General features: G+C 45.8%; 1 protein-coding gene across 3 annotated transcripts; it reads right to left on the reverse strand.

The window, feature by feature from the left end:
• Positions 1–2475: 2475 nt before the first annotated feature.
• On the reverse strand, positions 2476–27517 carry tinagl1 (tubulointerstitial nephritis antigen-like 1). Of its 3 annotated transcripts, none has more exons than XM_037093487.1 (12): positions 27305–27517; positions 22762–23072; positions 20068–20134; positions 15525–15617; positions 15305–15419; positions 12707–12833; positions 12297–12447; positions 12015–12201; positions 10816–10861; positions 9793–9916; positions 6517–6562; positions 6158–6325 (listed from the first exon to the last, which is right to left on the reverse strand). In XM_037093487.1, exons 2-12 carry the CDS (start codon positions 23063–23065, stop codon positions 6158–6160), a joined length of 1428 nt encoding a protein of 475 aa, XP_036949382.1. In that variant the 5' UTR covers positions 23066–23072; positions 27305–27517. The 3 variants fall into 3 exon arrangements, with proteins under 3 accessions (XP_036949383.1, XP_036949382.1, XP_036949380.1); XM_037093485.1 differs by having other exon boundaries at positions 22762–23075; XM_037093488.1 differs by lacking the exon at positions 27305–27517 and having other exon boundaries at positions 2476–6325; positions 22762–23065.
• Positions 27518–27636: the final 119 nt, after the last annotated feature.

A 27636-nucleotide genomic window follows, 5' to 3' on the forward strand; every position in this document is an offset into this window, starting at 1 on the left:
TCCTCACCATCAGCTGGGAGGAGAGGAGCAGTAGCCGCTGAGGTAATGAATGCTTTGGCTACTCGGTGACGCAGGAACAATGAGAGAAATGTAAACAGCCACTGGACTGATCCCCCTTGATCCAAGTTTCCATACTTGGGCCCCGTGGCTGCTGTGGAGAGATAAGCGCAGCGATATTGTGCGCTTTTTTTTTTTTTCCTCCTCCAGATGCTGTCGTAAATCGCTCCGAGGCTTTCGCTGAGGCCAGGTCTTAATAGCCAATGGGATAACTCGGTAGATTTTCACATTAAAGGATCAGTAAATGTTTTATTTACTGCATGATGGGAAGCGGAGGAATGGTGGTAATGTATTTATTCATCCCCCGAAATTGTGAGCGACTGTCACAATTTCTAAACACAGTCAGCGGTAGAGTGTTTTAGAACGGTATTGACAGTTTTTTTTTTCAGCTCAGATAGCAAGAATTAGCTTTTTTCGGCTAACCTTTAGAGCCCTAAAATAGTATTTTGCCCCAAATAGGGCAAGCACATTTCCAGTCGGGTGTTTTAATTGCAGCGTGTTTTCCCTCAAACATGACTTCATTTACGCAACAAATCATTCATCACCCTCTCGACATTGATGCGGCGAGAAAAAAACGTGAGGCTGTTGCGTTTAAAGCCCTCGTTCTTTTCCTTGCGCATTTTAAAGACTGAATATAAGCTTGCCAAATTGCAACACAAGGTTTTTTGTTTTTTTTTTTCTCCTTCTTCTTTAGCTCAAACTGTCCGGAACTAATGCGCACTTTGAAGTTGATGTGTAACTTGAAAAATGAGCAGCGCATCCGCTCCGATCTCATCAAAACAGTTCAATGGGCGAGTGATTGGGTGCAGGAATGTGAGGTTAAACACTTTCTCTCCCAGGATCTGGACGCAGCGAGTGTTTGTTGAACGCGGCGTCAGTGAGGAACACCTGGTAGTTTTCACTGACAGAGCCAGTTGATATACTGTACTTGGGGGGGACAGTTTGCTCAATGTGGCTAATTTTACACACCTGCATCTTCTCTGCTCTCCCCAGGTTACAACACTGTCCCTTTCCGAGACAGATGTTCGTCCAGGTGTTTGCATGGGACACAGGGGCATAGGCGCGCTCAATACACAAACACACCTACACCAAAAGGAGTCTAAGGAGAGGGAATCTCTGGAAAATTGGATTTATTGACCTGCTGCTCTGAGAATTAGATTATACACACATTATAGCTGAAACGAACACACATGATAAGAGACACTGTGGTTGTCACAATCTGGAATCAGTCCAGTGGATCGCAGCGTAATCCTTTGGGGCAACTCCGACCGTCAATTTGCAGCCACTAAAAGTTGCCAAGTGCCTGAGAAGATTATGGAAATTACCGCTGTGGAGACAGAGCTATTTTTGTTAAATAATAAGATCCCCTTTGTAACCAGAAACACAAAGTCTCGCTCGGCAGTCTCATGAGAAGTGACTTGTTGCAGACAGACGGTGGCCGGATGTGTGTGTCAGAGCTGTTTTGAGTTTACCAAGAGGAGCCGCCAGAGAGGGTTTCATTCCGAAGTCACGGCAGAATATTTAATGGATTTTGACAATCTGGTGCAACATCCCACCTCTTGAGAGATTTTCAGAGCGAGACCTCTCCTTGAACAGGTCTTGTGTTTCTGTTTACAAAAAAGAAGGACGTTATTTTTGAACCGAGAGATCTCTCCATAGGAATCATTTCAGTCGTAGCGTCAGACTGTGTAACAACCTCAGCCTGTCGGTGGCAGTTGCCAGCTGAGGCGATCTACCTCGACCGATTTCAAAACTTTGGGTAGGAAAGAGTCATTCACACACCCAAACATGTACACACGGGGCCCAGGTTAAAACAAAAATACTGGAAGTCTCCTTTAAACACATCCAGAGGCTATTTATATCACCTGCTCACCAGAACGTTTCAAGGATCTGTTGTGGAATATAAAAATATTCCTAAATACTGTACAGTGCAGGAGAAAATAGGACTCAGTCTCCCCAAATCACACGACTTGAATTTTTTGGCTAACTCCAATTGCCAGATGAAGAATCGGATCTTCCAGCTCTTAACCATGCAAGTGGAGACTTTTGGCCTCTCGCTCTGTTGTTTCATCAGCGGCGGCACATCCTGTCTTCCGTATGGCACGTACGTATGAATCTCTGCTCGATTATGCGTACTCTTCTGACCGGTGGCCGGAGTTATTGCTCTCGGTGATGGAAGAACACGCTGACACAGCAGGACCTTATCAAAACTGTCCTCATCCCACCCGGCCTCGTCTCATGGAGCCCCCCCCCCCGCCCACGCCCATGCCCAGTCTCTCCCATTGTGGCTCGCTGAGCCCTAAAAATCACACACCTTCTCTGCCATCAGACGTACATACGTGCTCACTATATAAAGCTTCCCCTCACCCCCACCCCCACTTCAGTGTTTCAGGTGCAAGTGTTCACAATGACACCGTGTCGTTTTTGGAAAGAGTTTATTGTGCTGCACGGGTATACACTAATGTGGTATTGCAATTTGGTGCACACAATACAAGAGACAGAGAGATAATAAAACATTGCACAGGAAAAAAAAACAAAAAAAAAACAAAGAATAATAGTATATAATTTACACATCTTTCATAAATAAAGTCTACACATCAGTGAATATGGAGTGGTTCATTTTACATAAAATACACAACTTTTGAGTGGATGTCTGCTGCGGCTCCTGGGAGGGGAGAGGGAGGGGAGGCTGCAGGTGAGATCAGTTTCTGTAGATTTGGGTGTTGCCATTACGCGAAAATAATCAGAATCGCGTGTCGTTGGTGAACGTTCCCTTGAAAATGCTTACGCTTGGGAGCTTTTCTTCACGTCAGAACAATAAATGGACATCAACAATAAGACATCTCTACTCAATGGAAAGCCAAATGCTTCCAGCTTTGGTCAGATTCTGGCACTCCCTCTGCTCGTCTCAGCTGTTCATACGGTCTGTGACCTGTTTGTAACACAGGTAAACAGACTTTACACATCTCAAATGAATGCCGCTTTTGTGGAGGGAGGTCATGAAATATCTTTTATAAATGAATACTGAAGGCTTCCCATCTTCACCGGGGGGAAAACGGGAGTAGTTTGTAATGAAATCACTAAATCTGCGCCGCAACGCAGTGACATAAAAACCAGTCTAGCAACTGAGGTTTTGTCCATTGATCTTCTTCTCTCTTGTAAAGGAGCTATAGCAACGTGCCCACAGAAAAGAGGAAAACGCGTAAGACGACTCGCCTTCTTTATGCCAGCAGAAGACGAAACGCTCCTCGAGCCGAAGAGCAAAGTTTCACATTTTGTCCTCGGCGTCGTTTATTGTAAACCTGTTGTGCGCCTCACGTCCACCATCGTGACCTCCGTCTCCGTCGCTCCCTGCCCCTCGCTCACTTCGGCAAAGCAGCGGTGCAGCACACGGCGTGAGAAAAAATGCGATAACCCCATCTATCCACATCTCCTCCACCACACTGCACATTGCCTGTCCAACCAGACACTTCCCTCCTGCTTTTGCGTCTATCTGCCTATCCGGGCCTGAAAGGAGATGATGCAGGGACCTTACAGACCACAAGACATGATGATATGGAAGCGGAAAAGCCTTTTGAAGATACAGCTGAAGCGCGCCGGGATGTAATTGAAGGTAAGTAGTAGGAATACATCGTGGTTCTCTTTTCGAGAAGGTCTGAAAATCAGCCTGATGTGTAGACACCACAGAGCTAAGATTAAGTATTCCAGCAGAAAACATTTAAAAAAATAAACTAGAAGACCACGGAGTCAAACACGGCTCATCTGCAACGCGTGCGACTTCGCCGTCGGTTAGAAGTGGCTTTGCATGTTTGTTACAAATGAAATGCATCAACTTAAAAGACTCTGCAGTCAAATACTGTAGCACAAACTGGACTTTAACAGCAGTTTAACCCCCCCCCGTCGTCATCCTCCTCGCTGTGGTCAAACTATGCAGAAGCAGAAGCAGGAAAGCGAACCGAGTGGTGAGTGTGTTATGAAAGTTACTACGGTACAGTACATCTTTAAACATGTTGTGAAATAAAACTTCAAAAAAACATAGCCGCGACACAAAAATAACATCTTTAGCTCAGATTTGTAACATTGTACGCGGAACAGAGCTAACGGAGGCTACGACACAAACACTTTCTTTTGCAGTGGTCAGAACAACTCTGTTTCTTTAAGGCGTTACAATCTTTTTTTAAACTCCGAGCACGTCACTGTTTTATTAGTTTTTCAAATGAGTCACAGACGGCAGCTTTCATGGCGACGTTTTCCATCTAGTGCGACTGAAAATGCTTCGCGTTACCTTTTGCCTAGGCCAAATGATACATGTTTGATCTAGTCCGGCGACGCCGTCCTTCCCAGTGCGAACATGCAGAAGAGGGGGCGGCCATTTTCAGAGCGCAAAATGTTGACATTGGACATTTCTGCAAACCGCGGATATGCTAATTTTTGTACATATCACATCAGCACTGCGACATTAGGTGTCATGTCACATTCAGGCTACATGACTTTCAGATCAAGCGGAGGAAGAGATGGGTGGTGGCATGATGGCTTGCCGAGGCGGCTACCAAGCCAGACACCACCGTTCAAGACGGTGTTTCAACATTTGTAAGCACGAAAGTGCTGGGTGTTTTTTAATGGGATGCCAAAACGCGATCTTTTCCCAACCCAAAAGTAATTTCCATGAGTCCCGATTTGCTATATCGTATTTTTGAGATATGGTCTTCCTCATGCTGTATTTTGTCTTTACTAGCTTCCTCATAGCCTATGCGTAAACAGTTTTCGTACTTAGGGAAAGAATCCCGAGGATATGTCGTCGTAGTTTTATCACGACCTTCTAAATTTGTACATACATATGAAACCTTTTCCTACATATGATGTCACACATTGTTTAATGTTTTAATTGTAGACACACGGTGCTATGAAGTTGTTACATATATCTGTATTTTCAGTCAGTAGCGTGACTTTGTAGGTCCAGGTGTGAAACAACCAGCCTATTTAAGATGGTCTCTCCTTTTGACTTGCAAAATAACATGATGAAGGTCTGTGTATCTAAACAGTGTCACTTTTTTTTCTTTTCGTTCTGACAACATAACATTGAAAAATGAACATGAAGAAAGTTTCAATATATCCATGGTTTACAGAGGCATCCATTACCAACTTTTTCCTGGCGATTGCATTGAAGTATGAACAATATTTAGCCTGTCCCATCATTAAATTGATTTAAAATGTCCAATAGCAGACTTATAAGAGTCCTTTTGATTGGCGGTGATGGTCAGTGGTGCTGTAAATCCCCCTCAAAAGTAACACTTTTGTGAACGTCACATCAAACCTCCTACCGTTTCCAGCGTCAGATTCTACGTTTTTTTACTGGAATGTGTGAGAAACTCTACCGCCTGCAGCTACTACCTCTAAACAAGTGTCCTCTCTAAAACCGAGGGAACGAGCCAAACCGTGAGTCTGTAGTTATGGCTGACAGGTTAATGTCGCTAAGGTCATCTGTGATCTATTATCATGTTACATGGTTAGTCTGGGTGTGTCTCTCTGACAGGGTCTGATGTCTGATAATCTGGCTCTCAGATTTCCGCTTTTGCGAGCTGTCCCTTGGAAATCGAGTCTGTCTGGACTGAAAGTATTAGAGCTAGAGAAGACTAAAGGTTCATGTTGACAAAGAAGCACAGAAAAGATTAAAAAAAAAAAAAAAAAAAAAAAAAGGTCAGATTGAGCTTCTTCCTTCTGTCATCACCCAACTTTGACATGAACATGTTTCACCAGAGATCAAACTGAGGAGTTTGGGAAGTGTGGTCTTTGGATCAGTAGGTACCTGAGGTGCAATGTAGAAGAGCTTTAGCTTAGATGAGTTTTTCTTTGTTTTTTTTTTGGTGCCACAAACCTTGAGTTACAGGGCTAAAGGGGGGAAGATGGAGGAGAAGAGGGGTTGTATTGATCCTCAGAGTAAAGTAAGGTATATAAAAGAGAGGGTTCAGGGGCTCTGGGGTTGATTTTGTGGCTGTCCAAGCCAGCTCGATGGGTGAGTTCTGAGACTCTTGGTGTGTTTCGCCTCAGCTACAGGTGGGATTCAAAACAAATGTCTCAAGTGGCTTTTCAATATCTGTCTCTAAATGTGCCGGCGACGATGGTGGTGGTGATGGTTGTGCATGTCCTCCATCGTGATCCTGCCCCAAGCGCCGATCACAAATGTTTCAATCTCACACTCGTTTTCCCCGCGGGCGATGCGGAAGTAGCCGTTCTCTCCCCAGTTCTTTCCCCAGGAGTTGGCAGCGATCTGAAAACGAAGCACAGTGATAAAGTTACTGCAAGATCAGAACGATTTTCATTTAAAAGAGTGCTATTAACCTTTGCAATATTAATGAGGTCATAATACAAACTCAGAAATATATCAGAAAGTTTAAAGGGAGTGCTCAACAGTGTGTCTTGGGAGGCGAAAATCAAAGGCTGAAGTTTTGAAGGACTTACCCAATATTTTTTTGATGTCCCATCAAAGTTTCTCTCCTCTCCCCACCTGGCACAGGACACAGAGAGGATGGTTTACTTAAAATGCATTCAAGTGAAAGGCCAAACAATAGGACAACAAGATATCCTCACACCAGATCAGCTGTGTCAGAGGTGCGCTGCTATTCTTAAAGGATAACAGTGGATGTTTTCCAATAAACATGTCTGATTCTCAGGAATGTGTTCGCCTCGGTCACTCTTCATGTATATGTAGCGTTCAAAAGTAGGGGGGGGAAAAAAAATCTTTCATCTTCAGCAACATCCTGAAAACAGTGTATTTATGGCTGGACACTGCCTGTTGCACTCCTACATCATTCCAATCCAAACAACACGGAATTTCCCTTTTCCTCTGCCATTTCTGTTCTCCTGACTTAAAACAGGATGGAGAGGGAATGCTCAAGAGGAAGTCAGCGCCACCTCAACCCAGTCGCTGCGCAGACGGCAGATAACAGGACTACTGATGGAAAACACACAAATATACAAGTGCGACTCTGAACTTAGAGGCCTATCTTTACCCCCGTCCCTCGGCAGCGGCTTTGTTCTCAGGAAACCTTGGCAAACGCCCATAAATTCCCACCATGCCTTGCACTTTGGTCTTAGCTTCGCTGGCTGCCAACTTTTTTAGACGCCGGCCGTTTCTGCTCGTCGTGATCAAAACATTCTCCCAAAGCCAATTCCCATCCTGTTTTTGCACTCCAGGCCTTTCGTTTCCCAAGAGACTCCCGGTGCCCACTCGCTTGTTATCTTTTATAAGGGAAAGGAATGCTGGGAAATAGAGTGGCTGGCCTCGGACTCTGCCAACTCAGTAGCCCTGCACCACAACACTGGTAGATAGTGCCAACCTCCTATCAGCGAGGGACTTTATTAGCCCAGTGGTTCCCTGACCGGAGTCGGACGTCACACAGACACATTAAAAGCAGCTGCGTAAACAGCTACAATCTGAAACGTACTGCAAACATTAACAAGCACACACACACCTGCATGTGTGTGTGTGTGTGTGTGTGTGTGTGTGTGTGTGTGTGTGTGTGTGAGATCCCATATGCATGCCTGCCCGCCCGCATATTTATCGGTATGGACAGAGCCAGACAGAATCGGACCACCGCTGATCTCTTATCTGGCCTCCAATCAGCTCACTTGCTCACTGGGGGACAATGATGGGCATACCGCTGTGCCCATGTGCCCCCGCCCTTCCCCAACGCCCCTGACCTCTCCTCCGAGGTTTGATCCCCCTCTCTCTGTCCGGTGCGGTCAGGATCAGCAGGCCAGACAATGCCCTTTCCACCACAGTGGACCTCAATGCTCTTTCCACAAACTTTCCCAGGCACCGGGCTTAAAGGGACGCATCGCTCTGGGATTTGGCCTATGTAAACACACTGATGCCTGTGGCTGGCAGGTTGGAGCTCAAAACACTATGCCCCTCCACCCCCCGACCCCATCAACCCTCCTCCTCCTCCTCCTCTTTTTGCCCCATCCGTCCCTAAACCTGTGTCGGTGGTACGTCCACATCCACTCGGCCAGCAGGCATCTGTAGAAGGAGCCGAACGGCATGGGGCGTTCAGGGCGGCTGGGAATCTTCATCCTCAGCATCATCTCGTCCTCACTATCCTAAGGACGGCGCACGAACACGCATCCAACGATTTTCCAAGAGCATATTTCAAAACAGACGTTTATGTAACTTCAAGCTAACCACGCATGCCTATACACGCCGCATGATGTCATAAAACATACATACAAGACGCGTACATGAAAAGCGACACGAGAAGCTGTTTTAGAGGTGGGCTGCGTTTTGTCTCCATCCATCAGATAAAAGCGGAGAGACTGCTTTCATCGCATAGATGCCCGAGATCCCCCGTCTACTGGAGTTTTTAATTATCCTCTAGGAGCTGAAGTTCAGGGGCAAGCTCAGACGCTGAGGTACTGAGATGCAGTCAAATGCTCACAAAAACACATTCCTTAGCTCCCCCATTATAGACCCATTACGAGCTAGCTGCTCATTTCTGTAATTTGGAAAGTGAGACTAGAGAGCGGCAAACGTATCATTGCCATGACAGGTACCCTTTAAAACCAGCTGGATGACTCGCAGCGAGGCAAATATTTACAAGGGGAAAGGAGTTTTTTTTTTTTTCCTGACTTTTTCCACAGGTCAAAACATCTTCCCTGCTCCTCCAAACAACACATTAAAACAGCAGGGAACATCCACTGTCTGTCTGAGGAACATGAGTACATGATAAGAAGAGTGTTGTGGGGAGAAAAGAGAGGAAGTCAGCTGAGGGGCGATGATGGAGATACCGCAGAGCAAAGAAGCAAAGTGTGGAGGACGGGGAACAACGAGAGCCAAAGGGTGGGTTGGCGGGCGGGCGGGGGCTGGGTAATCCAGGTGTGTCAGCCGTCTACCCGCCTGCATTTTTGTGGTCGCCGTAGTTACTAGATAGTGGAGCAAGGGGGAGGGGGGCCTTGTCTGGAGTAGACGGAAGAGTGGAGACAAGGTGTGTCTCCAGGAGCAACAGACCGGGAGGGAGGCTTGCTCACACGTACTCTTACTCTCAGATGTTTGCAAACACACGTGCAGGTGAGGCCGATAACCATTAAAACCCGATTCAGTCTTTGTAATCACTTTTTTTTCTGCTGAAGCGGCATCTGTGGAGCGTGTGGCAACAGTCAAACCAGACGCGGTAAGACCCGGACGAACGGTTTTTTGTCCAGGCCTCATTCAGTTAACATGCGAGCGCAAGTTCGTGCAACATTAAAAGGAGCGACCTCAAAACCCGGGCGGTTTATCAAGTTCGTGCAAGGAAACAGAGGCTCTGCTTGTGTCCACGCAGTGACTAAGAGGCTGCTGACTCACAAAACAAAGGGGGTAGAAGGCTTGATGTGAACTGTTCTGCAATAGAGCTGCAACTATAAGTCGATTAATCACAGACTATTGAAACAATTCAAAGGTAAGGGGAGGCGATTCTGGAGAAAGATAAGCGGTTTGGGTCAGAATTTGGGGCGAAATACCCAAAAATCCCAACGATTTAGATAATCAACTAGTCAGTTCAGTAAATATTTCAAGCAGAAATGAAAATGATAGTAAGTGAAGAGTCTTTGGGTTTAGGATTGTTGGTTGGACAAAAGAAGCATTCCAAAGACATCACTTTGGGCTGAGCCAAACATTTAATTGATTCATCCTGAAAATAATCACCAGATTAATCGATTAATAAACACAACTTCAGCTGGTGCTTCGTATTAAGAACTTACCCGGTGATCCTGACGGAGTGTGTGCCATGTTTGCGGTACTGTGGAGGCTTGGTGAAGCTGGCGTCAGTGTGTTTGTAGATCCCATTCTTGTAGACAAAGAAGTCCTCGTGGACTTCCATAATAGCTGCAAGAACAAACAAGCGGGGAGAATTAGTAGGCGGACATAACACGTATACACACACACACACACACACACACACATCTTTCACAAAGGCTGCAGAATCTATTATGGTGATGGAGAGATACAAATCTTATTCAAACACCGATTAATCCAAATTTCGCCAAACAAAATTCAAATTTTTCCCATGAGTCACACACACCCAGACATCAGACAGGGCAGCTCTGTGTGTGTGTGTGTGTGTGTGCCAGTGCGAGCTCAGCTGTGAACTCGGCGTGACTTTCCTATTCTAGCTCAATGGGAAGTACTCTCCGGATGTACAGCTGAGAAATTCCCTCCAAAGGAGGTGTACCTGCACTGACGCCATCATTCTCTAGAACATTATGTGCACCCCCCCCAACCTCAAACACACACAGACACAAACACACCTCTATGCCTTTGTGTCAGAGGGGAACTCAAAAAGGAAACTTGACATGAAGCCAATAGGTTCTCCTGCTAAACAATAAAACAAGAGGCTGGCACAGGCTCCTAGTGAAAACACACACACACACACGCGCGTGCACACACAAACACACACACACGTGACGTCCTCTATTCAAGTGGACTTGACAATGGTCCAGATGGGCACCAGACAGTGCGGCGGGCTTGTGAAGGAAGGTCATTCCAACCGCACTGACATAATGGCCCATCATTTCTGACCAGGTGACTGAGGTCACAGTTGAACCCCGGGGCAAAACCATCAGGATGACAGGGTCAAACATGACATCATCCGAGGTCGGATACCCTACACGAGGCTTCGAGGTGCATGTGTGTTGGATTTACGCGTCCCTTGGGAGATTTTTGGGACTAAACAATCACTTGGGAGCAAAATATTGCCATTTGTTCATAAAATAAGTTTGCCTTACCTTGCACAGGGCCGTTATCCATAATCTCCTTCATGATCTCCTTGTCCTGGGAGAGACGATAGACGGAACAGAAGCGAGAGAGACGGACAGAGAGTTCATTACATGTCAGTGAAATGGAGAGGATGAAAACAAGCCCTCCCCCTGGTTGTTAAAAGTCAGATAACAAGATTGAGTCCAGCAGGGCCGCCTGGCCTTAATGCTTGGCTTATTGACTTCACAGGCCGTCGGGAGACAGAAACAACAGGCTGTAATGATTCTGAGAGGCAGTCGCCGTCATTTAGCATTGATGGATGCTGGCCGATAAAGGCCGTACATTGGCTGCAGCTCAGTGGTTGACTCTGGAGTCATGCAGAGACGGCCTCTGGAAGCAGTTTCAGTGGATGCTACATGATACTGCTTGCTAATAAGAACGGGCAGAGGTGAGCAGACATTAGATTATCCCATTTTTTAAACTGCAAAATTAACTCTACACTTCTTGCACAGTCATTTGCAATTGTGCCTTTAACCACGTGAATGATTTACACTAATGTCTGTCATGATACTGCACAGTTGTTTCTCTACAATCTCATATCGACTGATTCTGATTTACTCAGCTCTCTAAGCATGAATAGATGACATGCAAAGAGAGTCGAGTAACTTGATATTAGCAGGTAAACACAGAAATCAAATTCCAGGTATTATTCTGGATGATACTGGACGAGTGCAGTCTGTTAATGGCCTGCACATCTAATTTACTTTGATCCAAACTAATCTAACTACAAACAATCTGTGTATTTTAATCCTGTGTTATATCAACCGGAATCCGACTGCCTGGACCGTGAAAGTCAGCAGGTGAAAGTAAAACTTCCCACCCTTCACTGAGTCAGTGAAGAGTGCCGTCGAGCACCTAATCCTGTACATTCCCATGTTCATTCACAGCGGAGTCGGGTATGCATGAGGACAGTGTGCAAAAAACACATACTGTAATAGACACGTGAGAGAGATTACAGTCTGCTGCAGCACGAGGAAGTCCTAAAAAAGGTGCAGAGAGCTGATCAAAGGGGTTTACTGGAGATGTGATAATGTGTCGTGCACGATATCTTTACTGTTACTCAAGGATGATTTTTGGGTACTGTTTATAACGCTGGCTCGTCAGGCGTTGAACCGATGGAGGATAGGGTGTGCATGCATCTGTTTATGTGTTTTTGTTTTTGGCTTACATTGGATGAGAGCCTGTAGGGCGGCGTGGACTGGTAGATGTCGTTCTGGTAGTTGTGCGTGTTGGGGCAGCGCTGCGTGGCCTGCCTCTTCCCCCGGCCAATCGAGCGGCTCTGCATCATACAGCGGCCCACCTCGGCCGGTGTTTGCTGCGGGGGTCGGTACGGATAGCAATCCTCCGTGACCACTCTGTGAAACGAGGGGAGAGGCAAAAAGGTGTCATCAAGAAACTGCCGAGACACTGTTTTGTGTTTTACTTAGTTCATGTGCGATCGAGTCTTTACCCTCTGCGGCGGAGGTACCACCAGGCTCCGTCGATGCGGCCCCCGGCGCAGCCTCCCTGGTTGCGCGTGTCACAGGAAATGAGATTTTGGGGGGACAGCTGAGGAGTCATGTGACCCATTGACTGGATGGAGATTCTGTCTGATGCCACAGCTGGTGAAGGGGAAAGGCGAGATTAAGTAAATGTCATGTCAAAAACCTTTTCAAAATAGATGCCACTTGATTTCTGTTGAATTCAATCAATGGACTTGCTGAATGATAAATATCTGCACAGTTAAGACGACTCATTTCAACCGCAGAACCTGAAGGAAGTCATCATAAGTACTGGAAACAACCCTGCAGCGTTGACCTGACCCCTGAACCCTGCGTCTCATTTGCGTTTTCTCCATCTATTTCCGTTTCTGCCCTATACCTGCAGTGGAGAACGCCCAGGATGCGGCGCAGTTGCCCTGGTCCAGTGGCTCGTGAATCTTTCCGGGCCACTTCTCTGCTGAGTTGAAGTAGAGAGGCAGGCGATCACTCTGAGGATCCATGTTCATCTGACCGAGACAGGGGAAAGATTGAGAGGCGGCTGTTACAGGCCAGAAACAGTAAAGTCAATCATCGAGAAAACCATTACATATTTCATTATGTGGGAAAGTCAGATCTTGAACAACTTATTTCAATGTGGACCCTCAGATCAATTGTTTCTCTGAAAGAACAACACACAATTAGAATACTTGTGGACGGCTTTGTTTGAAAAGTCTGGATCGCCGGCAGGTTACGTAAGTCGACTAATAAACCCTCCAGTAGAAGGACTTAGAACTTATTCACAGGCGATTAGGACCATTTGGCCCAGTGTCAATCTCTGACGCCGTAGAACAGACAGGAACCTTTGATCCCGCTCGTCTCCGTGAAACCGTGAGGCCATTCGCTTGCATCAGTGTGAAATCGAACGCGTCATGTGAACCAACTGAACTCTCACCACGGCATCAATCTCTATTCAAGATATCCGAAACCAGGATGCGATAGGGTGCAAACATTCACTCTCAGGTGCTTCTCAGATGCCAAACATACTCCATCTATTAGTCTGTGCTCCTGGTTGGATGCTCTCCTAATCTCCCAGTTATGTGTGATAACAGAGAAAAGCACCTCTGTACCGCCGAGCTTCCCTCGCTGCATTCCTCCGACTAATTGTGAGGCATTCGGAGCGCAAACAGCCACCTGATACATAACTAAGGAATGTGCTTCTGGTCAGAGATTAGTAGCTGTGGAGGGTCAAAGTGCAAAGGCGCAGACACCTGAAACGGCTGACCTGAAGGCGTGATAAAATAGGGGGGAAAGAATGGCTGCAGACTGAGTAACGCGTTGTGTAACAAATTCATTTATGGAATCCCAATTTTTCCATCCCATACACAGGAGTCCGCCGACAGACAGGAAAAAAGGGGAGAGAGAGATTTATGAATGGGCAGCGAGGCTCCGGTTCCTGGCACAGGTAGGGACACGCTGCCGGCGGAAGGGGGGCGGGCTGCGAGGGTCTTTTTTGGGGTTGGAAGAAGTGGTGGAATGCTGGGGGGAGTGAGACTGGACGGATGGACGGAGGGATGGATGGAAGGTTTGCTCTTTATTCTCCAGGCAGCCGTCCCTCCCTCCATCTTCTCCATCCAATGTTTTGGTTCCGTCTTATGTAATCTGTCTGGGTAGAATATAAACAAAGGCTGAGCGGATCAGGGCGGGATGGCGCTCTAGACGGCGACGCAGACACACGCGCGGCCGTACAAGCCACGATGATTAAGCGGAAGACGTTTTGATCAGCGCTCCCTTGTTGTAGTGAGTTTTGAACCTGCATATAGCTAAACCTCACATGCAGGAGCATTTAAAGAGGTGGAAAAACCTCAACAAAACCCTGACAGTTACTTTGTCTCTGCATTCTCACCTGTCGCTAAAACTTCCTGCTCTCAGCGTTTCTCTCCAACAGACCCACAGTCCTGCGCACAATGTGATTTCTGAGTGGTTTCCTGTACATACACTATATTTCAATCAAGGTCAGTGGTTATCTTTACTTAATTATGGACTCTTTAAATGTTGCCTAGAGTATGTAATTTCTACCACTGGCATGGTTTCAATCATACAATGAAAAGAAAAGGGCTAGTTCGAAGTCATGAAGAAGCATGGGATCATGGGAGTCGTTGTCTTTATAGTTTAACAACTGTTGCAGATGAAGTTATAGCTGCAGGCAACCAAATTAAATGCACTATTGTTTTTTGGATTTGGCTCTTAATTCTCTAGGTTTACCTTAAGCACAATGTAATACACAACTCAAAATAATATATAACAAGAGTTTAGTTGTTTATAGACATCTTTGTCTGGAAATGTTACCTGCTATATCTTTATATTGAAATTTAAACCCCGAAAACTACAGATTAACCATCGTGGGTTGAAGTAGTTTACCCAGCGTGAAGTCAAAAGGTGAGTGGTATAATGAGTATAAATAATCCTGTAAATCATGCAAATCCTAAGCGTTTCAGCCTGAATGTTGTAAAAATGTTCTGTATGTAAAATGACACAGAGGAAATCTGGAATGTTTAGCATGTTGTTATGTTGCACTTATTTAAAAAAAAAAAAAAACTTTTCCACACAGCTGTCATACAGTCACATAACTGGGAACTTATACATAATGAGTGATGTATGAGACACTGTGGCACTAAATATTAGTTTTGAATTGGAATTTTAAGGGGGTCAACTCAGAGTTAACCCAGAAGTTACACCCGCCAGCAATAAGTAACACGATATTTCTCCTGCCCCTGTATGGAAATACGTTCTCTCCAGTCACCTTTTTAAAAGCGAGGGTCAAAGGTCAAAGTCCAGCCACAAAACAGTAGCACTGAGGAAACCAGGGATCTAATGACTGGCTCAAAGGCACGTGAATGAAGACTTGGGTTGACTTCTGGGCCACCCGCAGATTTTTTCTCTTTGGAGTGCTTGCGTTAACCTCAAAAAATCATTTTCAAGGATGCAGACTGTTCTGTACCTGGATCTCATTCATGTTCATAATCGTCCTGGAGGGTCTCTGCGTGCCGAGGCGGTACCGAATCCCCTCGTCAAGAGTCATGCCGTAGAACTGACTGTAGTTCGCTGCCCTCCAGCTGAGAGATAAGAGGAGAAAACGACACATTGGACGTGTTTATAACTGTGTGTGATCAGTATCTTGTTGTGCATGTGTTTCTGTGCTCCTGTGTTTGTTTTCTTACCCATAGTTCCCTCTGTTGACGGCCTGGATGATGTCAGGCTCCATCAGGCAGGTGTTCTGCTCGCACTCCCATCGCCCAGTGGTCCCACATGTGCTGCAGGGGAGGGACAGAAAGTGGGGGACACAGAAATGAGCGCATTAAAAGGCACTGGCTGCTGTAACCGCATAATCATTTGATTTCCTTATTTTATGCACAAGCCAACAGCTAAAATAGAAAAGCGACCACGGGTGAGATAGACAAACATGCACAAGCTCAGTGAAACTCCCAAATAAGAAATTAATAGAGGAAAGAATGTCAGTGACTGGAAAAAAGAAGGAACGAGGGGGCGAGGAATAGAGGGAGAGGTTAAAGGAGACATTCAGCCTTTTAAGGCTGCAGAACACAGATCCATTTTTAGTCAGAAGGAAGCAGAGAGACTGAAGACGTCAGGAAGATGACAGGAGAGATAAGAGGACAGGATATTAATGATGATGACGATGTTTACTTTGGGGATGCTCAAAAATAACTTGAACCGGTTACTATCTGATGACTCACTGTGAAGGCGCGCGTGTGTGTGTGTGTGTGTGTGTGTGTGTGTGTGTGTGTGTGTGTGTGTGTAGCCAGATCAGCGATGGGACAAGTACCAAGATCCTCTCAAAGACACTCAAGTACTAATCCAACAAAATCAAGAGAGGACTTTTCAAAATAAAAAAGTCCTGCAGTTTTTTTGCCAGTCAAAGCACACAAGCATTATAAGCAAAACATTCAAAAAAGACATTTGTTATGTAGACAGATCACTTGAAATATCTTGTAGACAGATGGTTGGTATAAAATATGGACCTACCACCAGCAACCAGTTAGTTTAGCATAGCATCATTGACTGGAAACAGGAGGAAACAGCTAGCCTGGCTCTGTTGGAGGCGAAACAACAGCACCTCTAAAGCTCACTGATTAACACATTATATCTTGTTTGTTTAATTACAACAAAAAAACAAAGTGTGAAAGAGGTTGATGTGTTTTTTTGGGGTCTTTGTGCTAAGCTAAGACAACTGGCCGCTGGCTCAAGCGACGTACATAAGAGGGGTAATCGATCTTCTAACTCTGGGCAAGAAAGTGCACCCTAACGTGGACTACATGGACTGATCTGGACTAGATTCAGTACCTCTATAAATGCATGACAAACAAGTCTCATGCTAAAATACAGAATAAAGCTTTGTATGTGTTTTCTTGGTTTCTCAGCTGTCTGATGGCAAATGTTTCTACTCTCAGGCCCCTCTACCTGGTTAAACAAACTCACTAAATCACCACATATCACGGTGTGTAACAGCAACAGGTTCAGAGGACAGTTCGGGACCATCACACTGTGCTGCGTGTTGGCGAGACAGAGAGAATGTGGGGCGTGTGTAGACTTCCCGCCATAAAGTCTACTGTACGTCTCACATCACGTTTACAGGGAGGAGAACCTGCCCGTTAAACACAAACACACAATGATGAAGAGCTCCTCTTTTGTCACACTGACGCCTATAGAGTGTGTATCACCTCTCCAAGTGCACTCCTCCCTGCTGGGTCTCTGAGACACAATGTTCAGTGTACACATCCACCCACCCACCCACGCCCACACACACACACACACACACACACACACACACCAGCAGAGTCTGGACCAGTGCCTGTCTGCTCGGCCTCCCTCAGTGGGACCATGTGAGGCCTGTGATTGGAGGGAAGCAGGAATACATATGTGCAGCTCAGTGCCCGTGGGTCACAAACAGCAGTAAATCCACAAAGTCATAGAACTGGACATACACACACACACACAGCAGAGTGACAGGAGTAATGACAACCCATGGAGGCAGAGGGACAGAGTGTGACTGAGAATGAAATACGAGGACAGTGGGAGGCCATATTTCACATTCTTCGTCACACTCCCTCTTAGACAAAAACACACTCTTCACCTCTGAGACTTAACACATTAACACGTGCATGCAAGCAAACACACACACACACACACACACACCTGGGGGCCACGAGGCGTGTCTTCGGGAGGAACATAGCCGTGTTTGTGTGCGCTCAGATAAGGCATATCTCCACCGTCTGGGAAACTCTACGGCAACTCAGAAAGTCGTTCCAAGCTGGCGCTGGCTGCCGTCCCATCTGAAGCGCAATCAGAGAGAGCAGAGCGGCTGCCAAATCAAAGCGGAGATCGCTGCCGCTTTCGGGGCGGTGTGCAAGCAGGAGGCGCCATGTTTCAGATAACTCGGAGCAGATAAAGAGTTATCAGGATGCCAACAGCTCGGAGAGGAAAAGGCCTCAGCTGGAGATCCCATTAACGGCAACAAAAGACCGCCGCACGTATCACGGCACATCTTCACACACTCGCACATATCAGTAAACATTGCTTCAATACTTCACGCTCAGTCAAGTTGTGCTGTGCTTCTGTCTGGCACCGACACAATCTGCTCTAGAGGGAAAGATAAAGTTTATACTGATTGTGATACTGAAGTCAAAGAGCTGATTTTTTTTTACTGACCCAATCTGTGATATTTGGCTGTCCAACTTCTTATTTTTACTAGCCAAGACGTGCAGGGGGTTAGATAAGAGCGCGCAGGGACTCGACCCGTTGCTAATTAGAGAAAAAGGGGGGACTCTGTTGACTCCCAGAGATGTGTCCTCCACCCTGCAGCCCGGGAGTTCGGGAGGATACGCGTTTGGGAAATGAATAAGAGGAGGGAGTGGGAGTAGGAAATGGGAGTGTGTGTATCCCTCCGCGCCAAAGATGTGGCGCAGCATTTCCAAGGATCCATGTGCATCGCCTTAACAGACCCATGTGAGAGCATATGTGTGCAAGACCCTTTTGTTTTGCCGGTGAAAGGGAGGAGTTAGCACATGAGCGTTGCCTTCTGCTGACATGGTAGACCGGAGGCTATTTTTACCACGCTGCACACAAAGAAGCGCCAGCCCCCCCATTTATTAGCTTCCACCCTCGCCTATCTGGGCACCCATCGCGGCCCTGGAGGTCAAACCTAATTGAGCTGTCCTGTTAAAAGTCATACTTCAGGCCTTATCACACTGACAGAGCACAGCTACTGGAGCCGAACAGCTGCGAGGCTTGAAAGCAGAGGATGTGGGGGATCAGCGAGGGTCAGCGGGGTTTGGGTTGGACATGTCGCGATAAACAGCCACAGCTTGTCCTCGCCACGTGAAAAATAAATATAATATGGACGCACGAATGGATGTTGGGTCAACATTTGTGTGGGACTGTGCACGTTCGCACACATGCACATGGCGTCGTTGAGGAACATCGACTGACACAGGTGTGTGAAGCCAAAGTGAAGGAGAGGTGAGGAATTCCCCCCTCCTGCCCACACACACACACACACACACACACACACACACACACACACACACACCTCTGTCTCCTTCCTCTAGACTCCCAAGAACTGCCTTACGTCTCCTTGACTGCCTTCATTATCATGCAGAAAAATGACAACAGATACATGGAATCAGGGTGTGAAAGGCTAACGAGATAAAAAGGGTCGCTGAGCCAATCTGAAATGCTGTGTTCAGGGTCACAAGGAGAAGAGCTGTTTGTAAATCTGTCCGTCAGTACCAGTCAACAAGAGAAAATAATACAACAGTGTCAAGAGGATCTATTCAAAGAGTCAAAACAAGAATATTTGGGCTACATCACAATACACAGCCTCATTTATGTGCTTTAGAGGACAATAAAGCTCAGAGGCTCAACAGGAAATCGTTTCAACTGTGGATTTCTATAAAACGTGCAAAGGCAGAGCAAGGAAATCGTCGTCCCGCCTCACAGCCAGCAGCCGAGAGGTAGCAACAGAGCGGAACTGGCGTCTGTGCGAAAAGAGTGATCATCATCATCACAGGCGTTACCAACGTGATTAACAGTGACTCGGCTCTATTCAGGTGACAGCTTGACAGCGAGCCGACATGAAGCTGCTAAATGGAACTCGGCCATCGTTCATTCTGTGGTTTACACCTGAGCATGTCCTGGTCTCACATGTTGTAATCACTTGGGAAACAAAGGTCTATAATGGGCAGAGAGATAGCAAGTGTGTGTGTGTGTGTGTGTGTGTGTGTGTGTGTGTGTGTGTGTGTGTACAAGGAGGACTAGAAGATCTCCACTAGAAATGTGATATGAAAACTGTATATTCCTACACACAGACATCAGTGTCTTTATCATTAGAAACACATGCTGTGCACAAACATGTTTCGTAACCCGGCACAACAAAATGATCATTTCAGTGCAGATTCCCAGAGGTTTTAAGAACGGCAAGTTCTGCACTTCAGCCTGAATTTCAGAGAACTTGTAATGCACCAGACATACAGAACGGTGCATCCATAAACACATGGGACACATGGCGTTATGCGCTTGTGTGTTTCAGTCAGTGTAAACAACCATAGTTCATGTGATGTGTGGGAACTCGTGGAAAACAGGAGGGAAAATGTTTTTCAAACTCTAAGCTACTTAAAGGGACATTTAAGGGAAAGCGCGGGATTTAAGAGGTTAGAAGAGAAATAGGAGAGAGACGGGTTTACATACCATAAATTGCAGTTCTCTTTGTACGTTTGCCCTGTAAAGAACTTGTTTCCATTTCGTTCACAGGTGCCTGAGAGGAGACAAAGAGGGGCAGCTTAATAAAGGTGGGTTTGATGTGGCTAAACAACAGTGATCCTCCCACTAATCTCAAAGAAAGCCCCAAATACAGACACACAGATGCAGACTTGCATATACAGCACCCACACTTAAATATACCACAACCACTCTGGTTGAATTCCTTCACTCGCAACCAAAATACAAAGTGCCAACAGTAACTCCCCCCGGTGTGTGCGGGTGTGTGCGAGTGTGTGAGTGTACACACAGAATATGTGAGGTCTAAGGAGCTCTGAGCTTCAGTAATCCAGTGTAGGAATGTGGCGTTAGCTTCTTTCCTGCCTTCCCAGGCTTCCTGGGCTCTCGTCATGCTTTAACCAGCTTACGCTCCCGAGATTGAGAGAAGGGGCCCCAGAAGTAGCCCGTCCATTAATTCAAGTCAATTTATTAATGTTTGTGAGCCGTGGCAGTGAGATAACGTCCACTCAGCAACGTCTCAAACCACAGAAATGGTTAGCGCTAGTGTTCCCTCTAAATGGATCCGACACTTGAAGTTTGAACCCTGCTTACTCACAGATTGTGAAACCTTTATTGCCACGGTGACAGACTCGCAGCGAGGTTTATCTACAGGCTGATTTACAGTGGTAGGTGCTGCCAGGGTGAATTTCATATGGAATTTAGGGCATGAGCTGGCTGACAGTCCACAGCGCGCGGAGGTTTCCCGGCCTCTGGAGTGAGGCCCAGAGCTGATAAGGTGATTTATGACGGAAGCCTGATGATACCCATCTTCCCACCTCGCAGCTGTCTCACTGTCTATCACAACTCTGTTACTGTCTGACAAGTCGCAAGTTGACGGAGAGTACATGGCTTGGGCGACACTTTATTTTCTTCTGTGCATATTAGAAAACCGTTCACACTAACTTTGACAGCATAATGAGAGAAGTGCAGCTGGCGGAAGCATTAAATATTGAGTTATGGACTACAACAATCAGCGGCTGTGGGGCAGCGATAAGAAGAAAAGGACCTATTGTAAAAAAAACCTGTCATCTCCTTCCTTTTAAAGCAGCGCAGTTTCCCTCCTCCTGACTGTGTGGCGGACAGCGTGTCCCACCTCGTGATCCCTCTAAAACATACCTGTACCGCCCAACCCCCCCACCCCCACCCCCACATGCCGGTCGTCTGCCTCTCCTTCCCTCCCGCCCTCCACATAGCCCGCATTCTTGCTCCTGACCTCCATTCATCCCTCCGTCCACCCTCCTCCCTCTGTCTGGGTTAATAAGAAGCCCACTGTTCCCCTGCACTGTTCTGTTCTCAGGTAGGCCTCTGCTGTCACTGGCACATTTTTACACCTCCGCCGCGAGAGATCGAGAGAGAGAGAGAGAGAGAGAGAGAGAGAGAGAGAGAGAGAGAGAGAGAGAGAGCATTGTGCTGTGAGTGTGTGGGTAGTCCAAAGTCAGGCAAATGATAGTTGGGGGGGAAATTAGCTGATCTTAACTTATCTTCTTGGGACTATAAAAAAAAAATGATGAGGGGAGGAGAAAGGGTCAGAACAGGAGGAGGGTATAAGGTATATTTATTTTTAATGAAGCAAGGATAGTCTGACTTTTTAACCCTCCTTTCAGAGATTTATTGATAAAATCGATGACGTTCACCTGACGTAAACGTCACCTTGGGTTTGACATATATATATTATTTTGAGAACCTGAGGGAAGTTCACATATTTTTCTGTTACACCTGCAGAGCTATACATATATGTCCATGTAGATTGTTTTGGTGTGTGTTGCATAGTTTTGGCTCTCAGCCATAGAGACAATGGAGCTAGATGGCACGGTGCTCAAAGCGCCTGAAAAACATACAGCTGAGAAACTCAACAGCAATGTCTCTTTCCTGAAATCACGACGTAACCGAAGACTGTATATTGAATATTGTGCAATTGTAATTGTACAGTTTTGGTTCAAGAATCTCCCTCTCCACCTCCGTACACTGTATTCTGAGTGTGTTTTATTTGAGGTCAGGTCAGAACACGCAGGGTTGGAGATGAATTTGACTGATAGCAATTTCTTTTTTCAAATTAATATAGATATAACAATAATATTGTCATTATGATAAATGAATCATGGAGGGAAAATCTGATATTGTGAAAGCCCTACCTGGTTTTCTCAAGAAACTCCACTTGAATGGTTGTGAGGGAATTCACGCAGTACCAATTTTGTCATGCGTCCACTCATATGCGGGAGACTACAGTAGATAATTCAAGTAGCTAAGCTCAGCCGAGGAGGACGCCCTTAACGTTCGCTTCCAGCACTGTCACGAGCAAGAGCCTGTCATCAATGAGTAGATGCACAGCTCCTACATGAAACTTCTAACAACAAGGCCTGTTGATTTTCTTGCGTAAACTGCTCATGATTTCTGGAAAGAAACATTGCTGCTGAGTTTTTCAAATATATATATTTTTTGGTGCTGTAAACACCACAAGCTCAGTGACAACTAGCCTCAGTTATATTTGAGTCTGTCAGTGGGGTTCTGGACTGCTCTCTGGCCTGGCTTAACTAACTAGGACAGGCCCACACACACACACACACACACACACACACACACACACACTCCTGCAAGACTCTCTGAAACACATCCACCCTTCCTTACCAATAAAAGGTGGCTGCACGCCTAGACAGTGACCCCAGAAGTCGGGGCAGCAGTCGGAGACAGTGCGGTTGCAGAACAGGTCGCAGTAGCAGATGGTGTCCAGGTAGGGAACCGTGCACAGGTCGTCTCTGCCTGGGCAGCAGCCTCCTCTCCTCTGGCAGTAGGAGCCGTACGGATCCCTGATGCCGCCGACGTGGAGCGGGCTGGCAAGCTCCCTCTTGGTCCTTCTAGACAGGATTCTCTCTGCTGCGCCCTCTCCCACCACCAGGAGCAGCACCGCCGCTGTCAACAGCAGGAGCTTCATGATGAACCTACTTAAAAGGAAGGAGACAGGAAAAAGGGTGCAAGATGTTTAGGTAAACACCACGCTATGTAACCCACCCTTTATTCATGCACCGCACACTTATGTGTCGGAGTGAAAGTTGGCCCGTGGCTCCCTTCACACTTGACAGGAAGAGAGGTGAAGAGGTCACACTGTGAGCGGCATAATTGGGGCATGACTGCTGCCAACACATTATCCTGCCGGGTAATTCGCGTACACATCGATGCATGTGCATTCAGTAGCACACACGCACCCATCCACCCACACGGTACACGCACACACACACACACAAAAGATACATTTAAACAGAGCTGCCAGCAAATGTTCCAAATAGAAACCCACATGATCCTCGGAGATCATCTGCCTTTTTTTTTTTTTTCCAACTTTCCTTTTGAGCATCCAAGACAAACAGAAGACAGTGATGGAAATGAGTGGGCAATGGGAGAAACACACATTGTTGAATAATGTATGATGGGGTCACTTCAGGTCTGAGGGTGAGAGGTCGTCAGCTACAGTCTACGTGACGCACATTTTACTATATTTCCGCCTCACGAGTGCCTATAATTAGTCCCTTATTTTCACTAACGCAGCTCTGTTTGCATTGCAGCGACAGATACAACCAGCTGCGCCGTCATCAGGTCGAGATTCACATTTTACGTCATCTAAGAAGGAACCGTCAACGTATAACATTGAGTTATACGTTATCATCTGAGATTAGCATGTTATCTCAGTCACGGAAATAAAGTAATGTCCTACTGTCAAAGCTTATCTGTCACACTCCGGGAAATTGTCTGGCTGAACAGACACGTCCAGTATTAATGGGCCTCAGAGACGCTGAAGTTTATCTTGACGCCACACTGATGCACGATGACAGGGCAGGCAGAGGGAAGCCATGGACACACAGCAAACGTCTGTTGTACACAGGAACTCAAGTGATCACATATGTACTCACTGTAGCTGGTGAGAAGATACATGGGAGTAATTAAGGAAAATCTACACTCTGAGTGATTTAAGGAATTAAAAATGTTTTAAAGGAACCTTCCACCATTTGTGCTGCCTGGTCTCTGACTTTGTATATGGGATGTGGTACATTTTTCACTTCTGCCAGTGAGGTTATGTTTTCACCCATGAACAACTTTTTTTGTTTGCCGAAAAAACTACTGGATGGATTTTCACTAAGACTGGATGCAGAATGGGTCTCAGTTAGCTTTTGGCTAATGGGGATAAAGCATGGATTCAGGAATTTTGTCTCACTGTCTTTCTCTCTACATTGCAATTTTTAATCTTTTTTTCTCAGAGTATGATGCAAGGACCTTGATGGCTGGTATGTGGAGTGATGCAGATGTAATGCGTTTGAAATTGGATTACGCTTGATTAAATTAAAGTTTACGTTGCACAATACTTTCAAATTTGGATGTGTCGTACGTAGCATGTTTGCACGAGCTGAATTTTTTAAGTCAGGCGTTGGGGAGGATGGGTGCAGCTTTACAGCTCAGGGAGAAGGCTGTGAAGCCAGACACCACTGTTCAAGACTACACTTTACAGTAGTTTCACATCACAGTGCGAAACTGCTGGATATTTTAAACAACACGTTGGCGCATTTCCGGCAATGTTTGTGGCAATCAAAAGTTAAATTTTTCATCCAAAACATGACCTTCGTCTGACACTATCCAAGCTGTTTTTGTGTCTAGACTTAACTGCAGAACTTTCACAACGTAACATAAAACTCAACAATGAACCTGAAAAAACTGAGAGTTGCCACATAAAGAAATGCAAACTTTCACCATGATGCTTTGCAGAAATCTATATTGCCAACATTTATTCTGGTGATTGATCCATTGGTTTTAATTGTCACTCTCTTTGTTCTTTGGTACGTGTAGAAGCATGTCAAACACCTTCAGAGACCTGACTTAGCGATCCACAACTCTACAATCACCCATATGTATGCATATTTGTGCAAATGTGCGTGTGTGCGGACCGGTCTCAGATTTCTGGATGATTGAGTATGTGTGGGGCTGCACAAAGACGGGGGGTTTGGCACGCTGCTTACGTAAATAGCATAATTAATTAACCAATCAGATCCCGTAGGACAATGGAAACTCTGCACATAAAGCGGGGCTCCGGAAAAGATCTTTGCTGCGCTGTTTTCTGCATGACTGTGCCTTTAGTCGGAAACGCACACACACCACACACACACTAACGCCGGCATATGGCAGCATGGGATGGGCAGGTCACCTCCTTTACACAAGTGTTCTGTTGTGGCAGACTCTGTGCAGCGGAGCAATAAAAAACACCCACCCGTCTGCTCAATGAGCTGCTGAGGCCTGCAGGTCAAACTGCCAAAAAAAAAAAAACCCCACAAGTGCAGACAATACCTCAATCAATAACTTCCCCATACAGAGCTACGTAGTTCTTGTTGATAAATCTTTTTCAAATATCTCCAGGAAGTGACTATATAGGAAAGTGATTATTTTTGTGCACTTCTCAGCTAAAGCGAGACAATATTGTTTTTTGTTTTTTTTCTCAGCTCATGATTCTCATATCAACAAAACGAGCTGAACAAAGATCAGAACGAGATGCAAAGCAATAGTTGCTGGAGCGTGGCTTTCATGACATCATACAATGATGCCTCAGCTCCTTTTGGAGCGTTGTATTGTCAGAGAAGCAGCCATATGGCTCCTCAGTGCTGCGGACAGCTGTAGCCGAGCTACTGATCCCACACTGGAGACACAGGAGGACAGATGAACCCTGAGCACGGGCAAACCACACACACGCGCACACACACACACAGACATAATGGAGATACAAGTTACAGCACAGCCGAAGCTGAAGAACTACAATGCCCTCACCACAGCTGCAGGACCGTGTTCACGACATAAACCTGCTTGATCTCAGTAAACTCTAATTACGTTTTGTTTGTTTGCTGAGGTTTCGATATATCTGTCTCTACACCTCCTTCCAAAAACAGTGTTCAAGTCAGTCTTGATAATGCGCGGACCTTATTGTTAGGGATGTACACTATACATCGGACCAAATTTGGAATATTTATGTTGTAGGCTATTTATCATATTGGCGGTATTCTTGCCAGTAAATTGGTATTAATTCGTAATGGTAATATGAAGCCAAGTTAATTTTATTACAAAAGTTGGCAGTACGCAACTTTAGGGCTGGGCAATGTGATCCGACAATAAAAGAAGAAGGAGCTCACATAAACTTGATGTTATTAAATTCTTCAAGTAATTAAATAAGAAAAAATATGAAATGATTGATTATCTTATTGATGTCAGCTATGAGAAGCAGGCAATTGTCATGCATTTCCACTTATTGTGAACACTTTGAAACCGTTTCCTACTGAAGAAACTGTCTCCATACAGACTTTTAACAGCAGGTTGCAGATTGTTCAGATTATATTACATTATATTGGGGGTGGAGGCAGAATCATCACAGACAGACATCTCAAAACACGGACAACTAAAAATCTAATCTCTTACTTTATGGCGGCAAGAGTGAAAATATGTTTTTTTTTTAATCACTTTTACAAACTTTTAATATTTCCTCCTTACACATGTCTCGTGACCACACTCTTTAACTTTCCTTTGCACAGCTGAACTTTGAGATATCGCTGCACCACCCGCCAGATAATTCACACACACAAACACCCTTTTCGTGACACATGTTCACGGGCACTTATCTGTCCAGCTCTAATTATTAAACTTGCACAACATCAAGGTGGTGGCAAACAGAGGACGGTTATAATACTGTGCAGGTGTCTAATGAGACCTGCTCCACTACAGGTGAGTGATGGGTTGAGAAATTTTCTCAGGAGGATCAGCCAAAAAAAAAAAAAAAAAAAGCTCACTGAACTCGATAACCTCACACTCATATTCTGGAACTCATATCTCATATTCTCATATTCTCAACATCTTGAATGCTGTGTTCAACAATCCCACACCCAGAAGGTAAATATGCTGCAACAGTATCGACTCGACTGTAACTTCAGATCCTGTGGCTCAGGCTGAATAAAAGCGCAGAGGAATCAGCTCTAAATCTCAGAGAAACGATGATGAGCAAGAGATTTTCCATAAATCAGAAGGGTATTTTGGGTAACATGAGATCAGGCTGTGACCTCCAGCCTGCACCTGCCTGGCTTAGTAACATGAGGGCTGCTGTAAGAAGAGTGAAGAGAGCAGACAAAAAAAAAAGAGATAAACCTGTTGTTACCTTGAGTTAAGAGGGAGAAATCCTGGTTTTTATAATCCAACAGAAAGCCACAGAGCGTTGCCGAAGTGTCGCTCAGGAAGTCATTCACAGGTAGACGAGGTTCGGGTAAAAGGTCAGTCCTGCCTTTGCCTCTGTCTCTCACTCTCTCACAGGATCTGCTCTGTCAGACTCTGTCTTCCTCTATATACAGGCAGTCACCAAGGGCTAACCACTCCCTCTGCCCCCTCGGACCCCCCTTCACTCCCTGCCCTGTCCCCTGCTTCACTGCCTCCTGCTCAAATCTGTGCTCTCTCGCCTTCCCTCCCTCTCCCTCTCTCTCCCTCTCTCTCTCT

Source organism: Acanthopagrus latus, chromosome 3 (assembly GCF_904848185.1).
Source record: "Acanthopagrus latus isolate v.2019 chromosome 3, fAcaLat1.1, whole genome shotgun sequence".
NCBI classification, from domain to species: domain Eukaryota; kingdom Metazoa; phylum Chordata; class Actinopteri; order Spariformes; family Sparidae; genus Acanthopagrus; species Acanthopagrus latus.